General features: G+C 39.7%; 1 protein-coding gene across 4 annotated transcripts in view; it reads right to left on the bottom strand.

Moving 5' to 3' along the window:
* Positions 1-2,288: 2,288 nt before the first annotated feature.
* CTNNA1 (catenin alpha 1) overlaps positions 2,289-17,172 on the bottom strand; it is a 214,242-nt gene continuing 199,358 nt past the window's right edge. For all 4 annotated transcript variants that reach the window (XM_050962581.1, XM_050962580.1, XM_050962583.1 and 1 more), the window contains 4 exons: positions 16,333-16,514; positions 15,117-15,222; positions 7,412-7,546; positions 2,289-3,491 (listed from right to left, as the gene is read on the bottom strand). In XM_050962581.1, coding sequence (XP_050818538.1) covers positions 3,204-3,491; positions 7,412-7,546; positions 15,117-15,222; positions 16,333-16,514 — 711 coding nt within the window. In that variant the 3' untranslated portion in view covers positions 2,289-3,203. The remainder of the gene's footprint in view (positions 3,492-7,411; positions 7,547-15,116; positions 15,223-16,332; positions 16,515-17,172) is intronic.

The following is a 17,172-nucleotide window of genomic DNA, read 5'->3' as shown; positions in this document are numbered from 1 at the left end:
TTGCTGACATCTGGCACTTCATGGACTCACAGCTACTGCAGAGGCAGGTGATAGGTGTAGGTACTCACAATCTCAAAAGCAAACAGCTTTAGAAACTAGAAAAGTTGATTCTTCCATTTTATCATATACCTCCACTTTGTGTCTTTCTGGACTTCAAAGTTTTCCCTTTCTCCCTCATCTTCTACCTCTAGGAAGAAGGCCGAGGAAAGTTTCACTTTACTCCAGGTCTGCTAAAATCCTTTTCCTTGCCTCAGCCTCTTACCTTGACTATTAGAGCTTTATATGATCCAGATCTCTTTGGTGGGCCTCCAGATTGCTACAGGTCCTCAACACACATTGCAGGAAGCCATTCGGCCCCCTCAGATTTCTCTACTTTAGGGAGTGAGGAAAATTTCCAAGAACGATCCTTCAAACGAGCCAGGATCGTGAAAGCTACTAGTTCCCAAGGAATCAGAAGTATGTGCTTATGATGGAGAATCGTAGATTCTAGACTAACTTGGGACTTCAAGAGGTTTGGAAGTTCTGAGGTTTGTATAAAATCCTGTAATCCACCATGCCCCTCCTGCAAAAGACACCTCCCCACCTGCCCTCACCTTTGTTTTTTTAGGAGGGAGTTGGACGGGGCAAATGGTAGAGACTGTGATCTACTACATTCCTCTACCATGTTCCATGGGGAGGACGGAAAGCCCCACTTCTTGGAGGCAACTCACCTTCTTGTGAAGTGGAGCACACAGGGCATATCCTGTTTCTTCGTAGGCCTCACTCCATCATTGTACAGATGGTAATGGCTGGCTCCCTCCTCTGCTCTCTAGCAGCTGGGGATGCAGCTGAGGCACGGAGAGAGGCAGTTCCGAACCTGCTTCGACAACTGCTCAATGTAACAGCTTCTACTGGCTAGAGGCCCACACTGCTTCTGCAGAAGCCCTCAGGCAGCAGATGGCACAGTCCCCATGATACTGCTGGGATTGTCAGTGCTGAGTATGGATTTGTAAAAACAGGCCTGGAAGTCATGCCTAGCCACAAAAGCATTCAGATTCCAATCCCTATTCAGTTCTAAATTGTCCTCCAGTTTTCATATTCTCTTCCCCTCCCCCCCAGAAGTCACCCCTACACTAACTTCAACAACAGTTGAGTGCTCTCTTCCATCCTCTGCCTGAGAAATCCCTGCCTTTCTGCAAGGTGTAACCCTTAAACTATTCTAGCTTGTTTTGATCCTCCCCACGAAGGCTCTTGCTAAATTTGGCTTCATGGCATTTGATTTGGATTTTCAAATTATATTTAAATCAATTGTGGCTATATTGTAATTTGTTGCTACCTTAATGACTTCTAAGTTCTGCATACAAAATACAATAGCTAGCCAACTCTTAAATAAAAATAAAGATTACTACTTTAATTTTGCTGCTCATCTAAATATATAGGTTTTTTTAGCTAATCAGATTTTTTTAAAACTAACGTGCGTATTTTGGTGAGAGTCACCAAACAGCCTAGGGCAGATAACCTTTAAAATAATGTTATTTTAACCCTAGGAACAAAAATGACTTTCAACATTGTGTGCAAAGAAACTAGCTCATTAACCCTTGAATGCCAGTGCCTCTGGCATACTTTGAGTCATCTTTTAAAAACGGATCCATTTTGCCTATAGTATCTATAAATGCAGAGCACATGTAGGGTAGCATAAAAGCTCTTATATAATACAGATAGTACACTTATACTGATGAGGACAAGATATAATTTGCTTGGAAAACAGAATAAATTCAGCAAAAATATCCTTACAGAAACTTTATATGAGTGATGTAAATGTTTATTCTGATCAGCATATTTGTACTGTAGTAGCAATACCGTGAATATATTTTAAGTCTGATTTATTTTAAAAAGCGTAGTAAATTGCTAAGTTGATCAAGGTAAATCAAGTCATACCTTCTTAACACAGCAATGACTGGCTCTGTAAAATTTAATTACCATCAAAATGATTAAATCCAGAACAGGTCATTTTCCCTTTTTAAAAGTGTGCTTTTAAATACAGCAAACTTTGACCTGCACAATTCACTAATTTTTTTTAAAAAATATTCATAAAATTTAAATAAGACAGCAAAATTATACCTTGTAGCTAAAGTTATCACAAATAATGTAAAGTCTAAATTGTAGCCTGAATAAACACCATTTGCTGGATTTCTTTGCAAGCCCAAGGCAGGATGCATTGCAATTATCAGAAATGAGTACAATGATGAATTTGCATTTGAATGCTGGAAGGAAAAAATGCTAAATTTACAGCACGACAACACACCAGCTGATAAAGCAACTTTATTAGTGTCCTGTGGCAAAGTACATTAGTAATTTGTAACCAACCATTAAAATTCTCATTTTGTGTCATAAAAAAAGTAATCAGTTTCCTCCATGATGCATTATATGTTTCACTGAATTTCTTATGGGTTCTCCTCCTGGAGAGACATACATGAAACAAAAAGGCCTATTGCAAAGTAACCACAAAATACTTTACCCTCAAGATGCTTTAATAGGCATGACTCACCATTTTCTGTCAAATAGCTCTAATACCCACAGCTCAAGTAGTGTCTTGGAAAACAGCAATTTTAAAACAAATGCAACAAAAAGCTCTATTCCAATTTAAAAAAGAAAAATCAAACCCACTCAGGTTAGAAAAGTGTGCGACAGCGTATTACTTTCCCAGATGTTTGTTCACTGCTGCCTTATTGTATAAGAAGCACAGCTAGCACCTGCTATCCTCACACTCTAAACACAAAGTTTATCCCCTACACATACCATGTGTGAATACACTAGTGCATCCATTAGTAATTTAATTCTCTCTTTTGAGTGTTTTCTTCTTGATCACAATGTAAAACTGCAGTCATTGAAAGGCATAACATGATCCAACTACTAAGGTTAATGATTAGTGTAAGATTCTTTGGTTATAGGATATATTTTAGTTTAGCAGAGTTATAAAAAATAATTGTCACCTAGAAATATGCCCCTGAAGTCTAAAAGCAACCTAACATTAAAACATTTGCAGGCTGAGGTTGTATTGATAGGATTTATAAATTTGAGTATTTCCCCATGTAATCTAAACAAAGTTATCCAAATTATATTAAGTAAATACATTTTAATGAATAGTAAACTTTTGAAATCCATAGAATATTAAAAGTAAAGTTCTGGAAGTAGCAGTAGTGGTCTGAAGGAAAAACTTCTCTTTAAATACTCTCCATTGCCTTGAACTCGCTGAGAGCCTGCACAGGATTAACATGCTTCTTCTGAGATGCTCTTTTGATTTTGGTTTGAGTTTCATCCTGCTTCTCTCTCTTGACCAGAGGTTTCTTCTCTGGAGCCTTCATTTTCCAAGACACAGCAGGAAGGTTCAGGGAAGCCATTCCTTGAGACTTTTGATATTTAGTAGATGCCACATAGGAAGCCTTCACAGTTTGCACCACAGCATTCATCAGGTTCTTTGCAGCTTGGATCAGAGACATAGCACTGTCCACCTACAATAGACATAATCATCTGTTTTTAGCAATGCCCATGCCCTGCTACTCACTGCAAGAACTAAGCAAACGCAAGATGTTTCAGAAGCTTTGTGACCCTAGAATTTTTAGAATATTTTAAGGTAGTTCATTCTCTTATTAAAGGGACCCTCAGCAGGATTTCCAATAATGATGCTATGTTTTCTGACTCATACCATCAAACGAATGAGCAGTATTTCTGTGCACTCAGTGGTGCCTCTTTCATATTTATGACTATTGAAAATATTTGTACTGGGCTGTCTGCTGTCAGTCTTGAGCTGCCCTATCACAGCAGCTTCCACTTCACTTAAGTGTATTATAGCTATGATGATATCTTAAATCGCTGACTGAAATATTTAAGTCACACTGGCATATTAAAATCACATTAAGAGGAAGGTACTATTAAGCAGTTTCAGCCAGTGATGAAGTCCATGCAAGCAGGATTAAAGTGAGGAAAGCTGCATTAGAGAAAACAGTTCTTTCAGAGTAAGGAAAAGATGAAGAGTAAAATTATACTCTGGGAGACCAAACTTTAGCTCCTGCCAAATTACCAGTGTATAGATGAACCCAGTGGAGTAGAGGGCCACAACTAATTTGCACAAAATTGAGCAGATTATATCAGCTGTTCTCCTCTTTCATATGGGGTTGTGGTTTACAGAGACCAGAGACGCCCACAAGCAATGCTGCAGTTCAGACAGGTATGGCATGAAGGGATTACATACCAGGATCTCAGGTTTCTGCTGGATGTATCTTCATATTAATGGTAATAGATAGAAGCTGCCTTTGGGCTGTAATTTGGGCACCCAGATGTAGTTTATTTACCTAGCAATTTTTATTATGAAAAAAAGGAGAACTTAAGGGGAGGAATGGAACTCAGCTCCTCTGTTGCTCATGCCAAGGTCCTTTAGAGAAGTTGAAAGGAAGAGGCAGTCTGAAGGAACTGCATTTATGGCAAGCAGGGACAGAATGAAGAACATGCAATGGAGAAAGCAGACAGTAGGGCAGATGAGAGCTGAACTAGGGGAGGAAGCTGGGCAAATGTCTGAGCATGATCTAGGGCATGAAGGCTCTGTGCATCAAGACAGACCAATACCACACAGTCTTGCTGAAATAATGGTTTATCCTCTCCAATTCTAGGAGTCTACTTTGAGCCCAACACTATGCAGCGTATGCTTGCACTATTATAACAATTCACTGTCATTTTAAAACAATATATTTAAATCTACTTTATTGCCACGAGTGCCCATACATATAACAAGAGGAATAGCTACATACACTTGAGAGTTCACATGCATAAACCCCATGGCAAACTAACAGTCAGATTGATTGGGACACTCAGAACCGGCTGTAGACCACATTACTGATCTTTAGTGACCCTTGATTTTGTTAAAATTTCTGTTTTAACTGAAAGCCTGGATATTAAGCAGGTATCATACCACTTGTTGCCTTTTGGCAGCCTACTGCACTACTAAACTGAAGCTGACGTTTTCACCTCTTGGTAAACTACTATATTTTTAAAGAACTGGTTGGCACAGCCAGTCTTGGGGTTGCGCAGTTGCACTGTGTGCTTCCTTTTCATTCTAGTTAAACTGCTTATTGGCTGCTTTGCCAACAAACTGGTGCACCCACTAAGCAATTCTTGGAGTCTCTGGAAAAAAGATTGTGTCCTGGCTTTGAAAGTCAATGGTTAGGTCTCTAATGTGACCCATCACATCTGCATAGACTGGTCAGCTGCATCAAGCACATGTAAGGGGCACTCCAAGTGCACAGATCAAGTATTTCCTCCCTAGAACTCAAGACATTTTAGGATAATAAATTGCATAGGAAGCAGGTTTCAGCACTTGGGTTCTAAGCCGAGCTGCAGATTCACTGAGTGGATTGTTTCAGAAAGCTGCTAACTGCAAAATGGCCATTTCTTTTTCAGAGGGTCTGCTGTTCCCAGGGTCTATGTCCTTTTTTTTAAAATAAAAATTCAAAAAACTACTTGTTGTAGGTCCTAGAATGATCTGAAGCAGTTTTTAGCCTGCATGATCCAGAAGCGGTATACGTACTTCAGGCTCCCCCTATGATTTATATAGCTCCAATGTGCTTGAGGATTTACAGATTAAGAGCCCTTTCCCCAGGGTGCTCGCAATTTGGTAGCTAGTGACCAGATCTGAATGACCTGGTGTGCTCACTTCCGTTCAATCAATCTAACCTTCTTTCCTTAACTTAACCATCAATTTGGAAAATATATTTTTATCTTCACTGTTCTTTACAGAATTTTTCCAACTGTGAAGAAATCTGCAAAAGTATGCAAAACATGTGGGAGGGAAACTGCTAAATTCCTGAATTTTCCTGCCTGGATTCTCTTTGCCATAGTTCATTCTAGTTGCTCAGTGATGCTTTGCCAAATTCTTGCTATGGAATTGTGTGCATATATTTAGTTCAGGATACAAATTGTTAATATTTATTTTTAAAGACAGAGCGCCCAATTCAATGGGAAGTAGTGGACTTTCTTTTACAGCACAGATTTTCATCCAATAATCTGCTAGGGGCCAAAAAGTGTTGGGAACATTTAGCCATGTTCTTATTCAATGAAAAGAGATAAAAATAAGCAGACTGTAGTAAAGATACTAGCCTACTGATATGGACTAATTTATGTCTGAAGGATGTAAACTAAAAAGGAATTTTATAATCACCAGTAAAACCCTAGAGCACATTCTTGTATAATGACATATCTAGTATTTTGACACCACAATGCCTTCAGTCTCACAGATGACAGCCATGCACCAGAGATACATAGCAACACATGTTCTGCTGCATCTTATCGCTTAGTTCCTCACTTCTGGCGGTTTGAGCATGTCCTGCTGCCAGTAGTGAGAGGGTGGCAGAGAAATCTCTCTGGCATAAAGGAGCTAACATTATGTAAAAGTATGTTATGTTGCCAGAACTGTTTCAATTACATTTGGTTTCCAATTTTTCTCAGCTATTATGCAACACTCACTATTCCTATACTCCTTAGAGCAGCCACTTGTCAGTGCAAAAAGCAGTAAAGTGAGAAATTGTACGAGATACTTGCACAAATGAGAAACTGTACAAAGGTTTCGAGTATATGAAACACCTTAGGAAAGATCAGATTTTAAATTGATTTCTAATGACTCAACTGCTAGTACTGTGTTACCAATCCCTTTTGTCCCTCCATAGACTAAATCCTGTATTAACTCTCCAGCATCATGGTTGACTTCACTCAATTAGAACATAAGTGACTATTATAAACAAGTTAGAATGTGGCAGAAGATTTCATAAATGTAGCTGTTTCTCTCCTACGTAACCTAGAGCATGTAGATTCATCTCAGTGAGAAAAAAAATCTGAAGTACAATGAAGACAAGAATGCATTTGCTAAATTGATGTCCAGAGTAAGGAATGAGGTTGGCCTTACAGCAGCTTTCAGCTGTCATCAAATAGTGGAGCAACTAAAAAAAGTTTAACTTCAGGGCATAGTTATTTTGAAATAAATACTCCTAGATAATTACATGTCCATCTTGTTCAAAGTCTCTATGAAAACATGGGGTAGATTAAGAAATATACATAAAATTACGCTGATTAAAATGATTTAATCCCACTATATGTAAAATCAACAGCCTGTGGAAAAAGTGGTAGAACATTACAAATTTTTAGTGAAACATCTTGCTGAGGGTATTGGCTAGTAATGAAAGCTGAAAGGTAGTTTGAAGATTATTAAGATGCTGATTCTGCCTTCAAGTAGAGGCAGTTACAATATTTACAAGGATTTAAAGTTTGGACATAAACCCTCGTGCCTTTCACTTTATCTATAGGTCTTTAACACAAAAGCTTAAACTGGGAAAACTATTCAACCTAGAAAGAAAAAAATGAAATGGAAATATCAGATCTTACATACCCCAGAGACCACCAGTTCTCCTCCAAGGTTTTGAACTTCTGCCTTAACTTTGCTACAGATATTCAACTGATGGCAGTATAAAGCAATACGCTGTAGATAGGCTAGAAGGTCTTGTTTGCAGGCAGAATCTGGGCACTGAAAATAGAAAATTGTTATTTCAGAATTTTGAAAAGCAGGAATACTATTTTTTAGAACTAACTATCCTGACACCAGTAAATCCAAAAGAAGCTTAACTTGTTCAGCTATGTATCTATCATGATGAATACACTCAATTTATGTATTTATAGGCATCCAGTCATCTACTTTCACTGACAAATGGTATGAAAAAAGTGAATAAAGAAACAGTGCAGTAATGAGTGACAATATTAAGAATGGAATACACATTTGTAATAGCTGTACAACAGTTCTGACATACCACTAACTCCACACAACATTTCTAGTGATGAAAGGCAAATGATAATTCTGAAGAATTTCTTGCATTTGAGTTCAAACCCCTTATTTAAGCCTAAGTTAAGTAGCAGCAAAATTTTCATTTAGAAGTTATTAAACATTAGTATCTGCTAAATGTTGGGATTGTGGGATGAGAAGTCATTGACTTGCAATAGATGGTAACTGTGCAATCAAAATGTATTCTCAAACATTGGCATTGGGAGACAAGACTTTCATGTTCTCATCTGCTCTTCCACTAGTCTTGCTGTGTGATCTTGGGCAAATCTCCTAGCCTTTTTTGCTAACAGGTAGTATCTGCACACCACATGGATACTGAAGCTGTATTTGTGAAGCACTGATACAGCACTTTGCATCCTACGATCTCAAGTTAGCATTTATAAATCCTACTTGTAACTCTTAAATCAAGAGTAGCGTCTTTGTGCCTCGGATGCTGATCTTTCATTTTAAATGAAATGTTTGCATTAGTGAATAATGACCCCTGTAATTCCTCTTACCTAGTATCTCCAAAAGAACAGATATGTAGTCCTGACTACCTCAAACCTCTTATCAGTGTGGTAACAATTCCTGAGAAGGTGTGAAAGTGCTTCAGCAAATGCTATTGCATTAAATCACACAGATATACATTTTTTAGCTGTGTAATAAATTGACTACTGGGCACAGTACTGCAGTAGAGAAGCCATTTGTTCAGCTCTTGTGGCGTACTGTGGAAGGAGAACATGCTCCCCTGATAGAATAAGGTGGTAATATGCTGAATGACCTTAAAGATTCAAGTGCTCTGGTGTTTCTCAGCCTCATTCCCATATCAAAAACAGAGGAGCCCATCCAAGTGGCAGCCACAGTCCACAATATGCTCTGCACATTTGAGATGAAGAGGGTATATGCACAATCACCTAGTGTATAGGAAGACTGGTGTTTAGCATGTATTGTAGTTATCTTTAAAAATGGTAGTAGCACAGCTAATTAGCATAGCTTCTGCAAAAAAAAGTGTCTCTCTCCAACCTATTAAGAGTTCTTTGTGTGTGTCAATAAAATAGTGGATAAAGGAGAACCAGCTGACAATCTGGAACATCAAAAAGTTTTAACAAAGTCCCTCAAGAGAGGCTGGTAAGAAAACCATGTCACAGGGTGAGAATTAACATCCTGTCATGTTAGCAACTAGATAAAGGAACACAGAACGAAGAAAGAATGGTCAGTTTTCAACATGGCAAAAGGTTAGCAGGAAAGGGTCACAAAGTTTAGTACCAGTACTGGAGTATTGGTACTGAAAGGACATTAAGGTTGAAGGATTGAGCACTCAAGAGTTATCAAATGACAAAATTAAAATGATTTGTATACTGAGGCCAAGAGAGAGTAAGCCCAACAACAGGTGTCTCCACTATTTCTGGGTGCTAAGTGACTCAAGTTTGGCTACAGTCAGTCACCTAAAGACCTGCATCTTCCAGAGCATTTAGCATTTTTATAGCACTCAACATATAAAGCACGCTACAGACAATTAATCCTCCACTTCCTGGAAGGTAGGCAGCTACGCACTGTAGTAGAAAGAGAGTTTGAAGCATGGGGCCTGGTATGAGGCCTGGGGCCTGAATTAAAGTGACCAAAAGTCAGGCCTTGCTGATATTAAGCAAAGTTAGCAAGAGTCAGGCCCTGTTACAAGGCAGATGCCTGCTTTCAGGTTCACTATCCGATACATGAACTTGGCAAGAACAGGGCTGGCATTTCAAAAACACAAGCTCTCCTAAGCACTACGTATTCACATAAATACATTCTAGAAGGATCGTGCCAGAACACCCTACTACAAGGTTATGGTGTAAACTCATTCAACTAACATGATATAGGACACACTGACCCTTCCTAAGGATAAGGTTAGGATGACAGGGTAACGGCTACAGATGTTTTGATCGAACCAACATGTACAAAGTAAAGGGTGGTAACTAGCACCACCAGAGGGGCAATAGGTAACTTGCCTGTAACAGTGTATAAAAGAGAGGTCACTGAGTGGGTCTCTCTCTCTGGTTGAGGGGTGGAGCTGAAAATCCTGCCACTCACTGAGCCAAGTTCATTGTGATGGGCATACATGTATTAAGTGTACCTGTAGCATGTATAGGGCACTAATACCATGCTTTTTGGGCAATAAACCTGGCCAAGTGCCTTTGCCACTGAACAGAGTCTATGGTCTTCCCTGGCAGTTCGATCGAAGTCTGCTGTATGGGCTATCTGGCCAGAGCCAGTGCAGCATGCAAAGAGAATGCATGCAGCCAACAACCGACAACAGATGGAGAAAGAGGAAGACTAAATGACTTGCCCAGTGTCAGACTGAATCAGTGCTTGAGCCTAGATTAGAAATCAGGATTTCTTGACTCCTACCACTGAACATTCCTTCAGATTACACTGCCTTGCTATCGGAGCTGCTGAGTAGCCATAGGTTCCACTGACTTCAGTTGTAGCTGTGAGTGTCAGCTTTTAAGACACCTTGAGCATGATTTTCAGGATAGGCACCAAGAAAATGAGGAACACATAACTAGTGGCCACCTGTGAAACGGTTGGTTTAAGTGATTTGTCCAGTGGCACATACAAAGTCTCTGACAGAAGCAGAAACAGAACTCGATTCTTCTAGGTGGCATTCACCTGCCCGACAACTACAAAACATTGCATATTGGAAGGAATAATTTGAACTCCTTGGGTATTTTATTGAGTTCTAAATTAAGGAAATAGACATTGGCCTCACTATGGATAGTTCAATGAATGAGGGCTGCTGCATGTTGTGCAATGGTAAAGAAAGAAAATATTGTTCAGCTGCATAAGGAATGGGATAGAAAATAATGTATTATGGTGTTATTCCACCATACAGACCAATAGATCATCACCAACTGGAAAACTGTGTTCAGTTCCGGTCATTCTACTACTAAAAGCTAATTGCAGATCTGGGGGTGGGGATGGGAAGTTTGTTCCAAGAGTGTTTAGTTCACAGAGTACGATGAATGAAAGGGAACATGATGAAGGTATACAAGATAAGGAATAGTATCAAGAAGATTAAATAGGAGCACCCAATGTATCGCTGCCCCTTCATGTTATGACAACAAGGATGTTTAATTAAACTAAAAGGCAACATTTAAAACTGCTAAAAAATAAACACTTCTTTATCAGTCAATTAATTTGGGAAAGAAAGACAATTAAGTAATGTTTCACTGCATAAATTAGTCATTAACTGATTGGGGGGTCAGGAAGAAATGGCCGCTATGAGCAAGTTATTCTTAACTCCCTGACATTTTCTGCAGCTCCCTCCAAAGGATCTTGTACTGGCCATTGTCCAGTATCCTGTCTCTGACTAGATAGAGCATTAATCTGCTGTGGTATGGCTCCCAACAAGGAGGTAACCATCTCTGTGACTGTTAGAGGAAGTCAATGTCATTCACATTCACCAGTTGGCCTCCAATAGCTCAAAACTGGAAAACTTGCTGAGGCACTTAGAAAAGTACAACAAAATTTGGCTGTTAAAACTCAAAACGCAGGATTGCTAATGATACAGACTGACACCTGACAAAAACCACCACGCAGTAAAAATGTGTTCACATTTTTACAAGATCTCCTAAGAAATGGAACCAAACTTTCTTAAAGAAAACAAGGCTTCTCCATTGGAATTTGCTTACTAACAGAAAGCTATTGATAGGTTCAAGTTGGCAGGCAGAGCCATTTTCCTTTCCAACATAACCCCATTTTAGAATCTGAACATTGTAATTTTTGTCGGTTAAACCTTGACACTGTGCCAGTGGCCCAGAGAGCAAATTCCACTACATGCATAATACATGAGTTTTTCATCATGCAGTTACAAAACCTGTAAGAGGAGGAAAATTTTTTATTGCTACTGGATAATCATTTTGGCCACACACAACAGCAGCAGTCAAATGAGAAAGTACTAATCCTGCATCAGAATACATTTTCCCAAAAGCAGCCTTACGTTGTGTGAGCATTAGACATAATCAAAATCTTGCTTAACATAAGGGTGCTAGGAGAGGCTGCTATTACTTTATTGGAAAGCTGGGGAAATGCATAAGCTTTCCCTACTAGTTCACTGTGATTTCACAAATTGGCAATTGATGTACCTCTTACAACTATCAAAGCCTGGAAGCAATAGAAATATTGTCAGAATGATTTGTAAGTGTTCTTGTAGAGACAGGAGAATGAATTTTATGAGAGCCTCCATTGTGCTGCAATCATTTCAATTTCTTGAGGTATTTGCAACTTACTAATATTTCCGCCATTCAAAAATATCCTGATATTTTGAGTGAAAGATGAAACGCCTTTGGGAAAATCTGAAGCTAGGCACTTTTCAGCTGACTTGAAATACCTTAGATAATAGCACATTTCCTTTGAGGCCATAAAAGTGATAAAACTATCTGAGATCAGGAGTTAGGATTTCCTGACACATTAACATGAGGGGCCCAATTCACCTAGTGCCATGTGGTTAACACAACATGACAGTGCACCCCTTAGTTTAGTTCCTGTTCTTGGCATATTGAAAGCATTAACACTCCATTGAAATTGTATTGCAAGTCTTCTGTGATTGTCAAAATAGTTCTGCATTAACAGATTACTGCACCTGTTTCTATAGATACATTCACAATTATGGTGGCATGTAGAGCAAAGCCAATATACACACACGGGTATAACAGTAGCATAGACGGAGAGGCACGGCCTAGGTGACAAAAACGGAGTGTTCCCGCTGCTGAAGCCTTTCCCTCCTATCCAAGTCTTTCCCTGCCATATGTAGTTAAACATACCCTACATGCAACTGCAAGTGTAGCCAAGGCCTATGAGTATGCAAGCAGACTCAATGAAATATATAAGCTGAAAGTTTAGGGTTTGAAAAAAGTTAGTCTTGTCACTATGACTGTCACCAACTGCTTGCCTCCCCATCTCCTGAAGATACCTGTCAATTTTTTTTAAAAAACAACTTTTCCAATCAAAATAATCCAAAATATGCATTTAAAGAGTTCTGTTGTCTACTTGTTGTGAGAGCAAATGATGGCTTTTCATCATCTGAGTGTGTGCGTGGAACACTACTTTAATTTGTAGCAATAGACGACTTCAGCTAACAGAGGTCACTGTAGATTTCCAAAGGCAAGCTAAGTCTGAAATCTTGCCCTGCTTGTCTGAAGTGGGGCATCTCCCCATTCTTCACCTTAATGCCAGGACTTCACTCACTGCTGATAAGTGGTGGTGGTGGGGGGGACGTTTGAAGCAGCCTTTCCACGCTATTCCACTGAGCTGCTGTCAGTTTATTAATATTAAACATTCAGTAAAACTAATAAATGTATATCAGTCATAACAACAGTCTCTGGAAGCTGGATGAAACAATTAAAACATCTGCACTGGTTTTAAGAGTTAATTCTTCTTTAAATAAAAACAGGTCTCATTTTTTAATCACACGCTGTGTATTTGTATTCAGAGAGAGAGACTAAGGCCATGTCTACATCTAAAGTTTTGCAGCGCTGGTTGTTACAGCTGTATTAGTACAGCTGTATAGGGCCAGCGCTGCAGAGTGGCCACACTTACAGCAACCAGCGCTGCAAGTGGTGTTAGATGTGGCCACACTGCAGCGCTGTTGGGCGGCTTCAAGGGGGGTTCCGGGAACGCGAGAGCAAACCGGGAAAGGAGACCCGCTTCGCCGCGGTTTGCTCTCTCGTTCCCGGAGCCACCCAGCAAACCGCAGGGAAGGAGACCTGCTTGCTCTGGGCTCCGGGAACGCGAGAGCAAACCGGGAAAGGAGACCCGCTTCGCCGCGGTTTGCTCTCTCGTTCCCGGAGCCACCCAGCAAACCGCAGGGAAGGAGACCTGCTTGCTCTGGGCTCCGGGAACGAGAGAGCAAACCGGGAAAGGAGACCCGCTTCGCCGCGGTTTGCTCTCTCGTTCCCGGAGCCACCCAGCAAACCGCAGGGAAGGAGACCTGCTTGCTCTGGGCTCCGGGAACGAGAGAGCAAACCGGGAAAGGAGACCCGCTTCGCCGCGGTTTGCTCTCTCGTTCCCGGAGCCACCCAGCAAACCGCAGGGAAGGAGACCTGCTTGCTCTGGGCTCCGGGAACGAGAGAGCAAACCGGGAAAGGAGACCCGCTTGATTACCAGAGGCTTCCTCCTTCCACGGAGGTCAAGAAAAGCGCTGGTAAGTGTCTACATTGGATTACCAGCGCTGGATCACCAGCGCTGGATCCTCTACACCCGAGACAAAACGGGAGTACGGCCAGCGCTGCAAACAGGGAGTTGCAGCGCTGGTGGTGCCCTGCAGATGTGTACACCTTCAAAGTTGCAGCGCTGTAACTCCCTCACCAGCGCTGCAACTTTCTGATGTAGACAAGCCCTGACAAAACTACCTATAGCTGTGCAAAAGTAAAGCTTGGTTAATCACAAACCTCAAACCTAAGCTATCTGTATTTCAGGACCTCTCAGGAGCATCGACTATCATGAACACCACAGATTTCTTTAGCCTTCGATGTCTGTGCTTGTCAAAAATGTTATGAGATAGAGTAAGATTTTTGTTTTATTATGATTGTCACTGTGGTATGAATACCTTGTGTGATAACATGAGCACTTGGTTCATTGTATCAAGCTAAACTCTGTTAATATTTGCAGTGACAAAGCAAAGCTCCACTGATAGTCCTCTTGCTAATGGGCTTTAAAGCAGGCGAGTTCAAGTACAGAATAAGGAAACAGCTACCTACTCTGCTGACACTGTAGTGCAATAATAGTGGGAATGGTGGCCTTCTTTGGATAAAAGATGAACAATAAACCTATTCTAGATGGATATATAGGAGAGATGGGCAGAAGATAGAGATACTGTGGAGCATTTCAAATACAACTCGCTGATAACTCTACTCTCAAACATCTCCGCAGAAACAGGAAGATTAAAATCAAGGTTGTGCCTGATCTATTGCTGGGAGCATAATGATCTTTACTGTGTTGCCTACAGTCACATTGTTGTTTGTATCTTCAGTACAACAAACCCAAATTCTATTCTTTTCCACTAATATAAAGAAACTAGGTGCTTGATTTAAAACAATGAGCTGTTAAAAGTATTTGTATGCATTCAGTGGTTTATGTTGATGGGGCAGCAAAGCAGTTGGGAGAAAAGGTAGAAGAGCTGTATTCACAAAGTGATTGTGGAAAACTAGATAAGTAGTTAAGCCGCCAATCGTTCTCAAGGATCCACACAGAACAATTACTCAGTTGTGATGGAGGCTTATGAAGATAAATGATGACTTACATGGTCAGCAATAGCCCGTCCCAGCTTGTCCATCCTTGACCCAGCCTCTGCAATTTTCTTGGCTGCACTAATCACATCTGATGTATTTTTTAGTGGTCCTTTACCTCTGCAAAACAAAGCAGATTCTAATTTTTGGCACCAAAACAAGCATGTTGCTTCTCTCTCATATTCTGTTTTCCAGACTCCCTAACTGAACTGTATTCACGTGGGTAAGGTGGACTTGCATAATAAAAATAAACAGCTCACAGGAAAGTTATCACACATGCTATAGTATATCAATAGCTCTCTCATTTGTAAGTCAAGTTTTTCCAATGAGTTCACAAATCTTCTTTGTCAAGTCTACAAAGGGCCCATGTTTTGTGGAAAAAACTTTTTTATTAGGCTATTTATACCAATTGTTTCAAGCAACGTAATATACTATTATATGTGGTAATATTTCAGAAGTTAAATATATTTTAGAATCACAGATTATTAGGGTTGGAAGGGACCTCAGAAGGCCATCTAGTCCAACCCCCTGCTCAAAGCAGGACCAACATCAACTAAATCCCCAAATGGCCCCCCCAAGGATTGAACTCACAACCCTAGGTTTAGCGGGCCAATGCTCAAACCATTGAGCTATCCCTCTCCCTTATATACTGCTCCCCATAATATATGGAGATATACCTAATCTCATAGAACTGGAAAGGCCAAGTACTGATTTTGCCCCAGATCTCTAAGTGGCCCTCCTCAAGGACTGAACTCACAACCCTGGGTTTAGCAGGCCAATGCTCAAATCACTAAGCTATCCCTCCCCCCAGGGGAGTATCTAGTTTTTAATGGAATGTTGAATCAATGCCTGAGAAAAACCTTATCAGCTCAAATAAAAGCTTTACTGTTAAATTTCAAAACTACAAGACAATTTTAAATATGCTCAGGAAAACGACCCTAGTCCAGCCTTGTGAACAGACAAACCAGTTTAATATCTGGTCAATTTATACCAATTTGTAAGTTTTTAAAACTACACATCAGTAAGTGTACTGATGTGTAGTTTAAAAAAAAAAAAAACACACCGACAATACTGTTACATTCAAAGCTAAAGTTGTAAAAAAAACAGGAATTTCAAATATTTACACTTATAAAAGTTAGGGTTATATTGGCCAAGGCATTTTACTGAGAGAAGATGAACATCTGAGAAAGTTAGCACCTGTACAAGTTGAAGTAAATGAAGGAGGCTCACCTGGTGAAGTCTGTCATTTCCATCATAATCATACACATTTGTTTTGCCAATACAATAATATCATTACCGCTGTCATCCCATTTTGATACTTCAGCATCCAATTTACTCTTCTCTTCCTGGAAGCTTGCTACTTGCTCAGCAATTTTAGCTTTTTGCTCTTGAGGGAGTTGAGCCATGATAGCCTGAAATAAAGTGATTTCCATATTTCCTTATTCGGTTATTTGTAAAAAGGACTTTTTAGAATAGTGTCACTAATAACCAATCTAAGTGATGCACATAGAGATAAACTTTAATAGGCTTCTTTTGACCTAAAGGGCTGATAGGCCCATTTCTTCTCATCTTGAACCAAAGTTTATGACTAAATAATTATCTACTAACATTACAGAATAAGGGCTATCTGGACAGAAAGCTGCTGGGTTGATTTTTCAAGAACTGTAACCTTGTCTGTTTAATAAAATTGCTAGACTCCTTCAAAGAAGTTAAAGGCATACAACAGTATTTTTTCTTCCCTTTTCACAAAGGAAAGTTGTGTGAATGAGGACAGAATATATTTTTGTGTGAAATACAATAGTTTTAATGACAAGCTATCAGGGTGGATAAAAAAAAATCAATGTGCTTTTTTGATTTAAATTAAAAATCAGATTTTTCTTTTATTTTAGATTTTTCATTATGAAAATAAACCTGTTTAACATGAAATCTAAGCTAAACGTTTCAAAAGATTATAAAAAATCCATAAGCCTCTATTAAAGATCTTTGAGTTAAAAGCTGCTCTTCTACATAAAGAAAGAATGGAAGAAAACATCTAACTTTGGAGGCCAAGCTCTATAAATAGATAGATCA

The sequence above is a fragment of the Gopherus flavomarginatus genome, chromosome 7 (assembly GCF_025201925.1).
Source record: "Gopherus flavomarginatus isolate rGopFla2 chromosome 7, rGopFla2.mat.asm, whole genome shotgun sequence".
In the NCBI taxonomy this organism is placed as follows: Eukaryota; Metazoa; Chordata; order Testudines; family Testudinidae; genus Gopherus; species Gopherus flavomarginatus.
The sequence above is the reverse complement of the archived record's forward strand: the minus strand, read 5'-3'. Positions and strand labels throughout refer to the sequence as shown.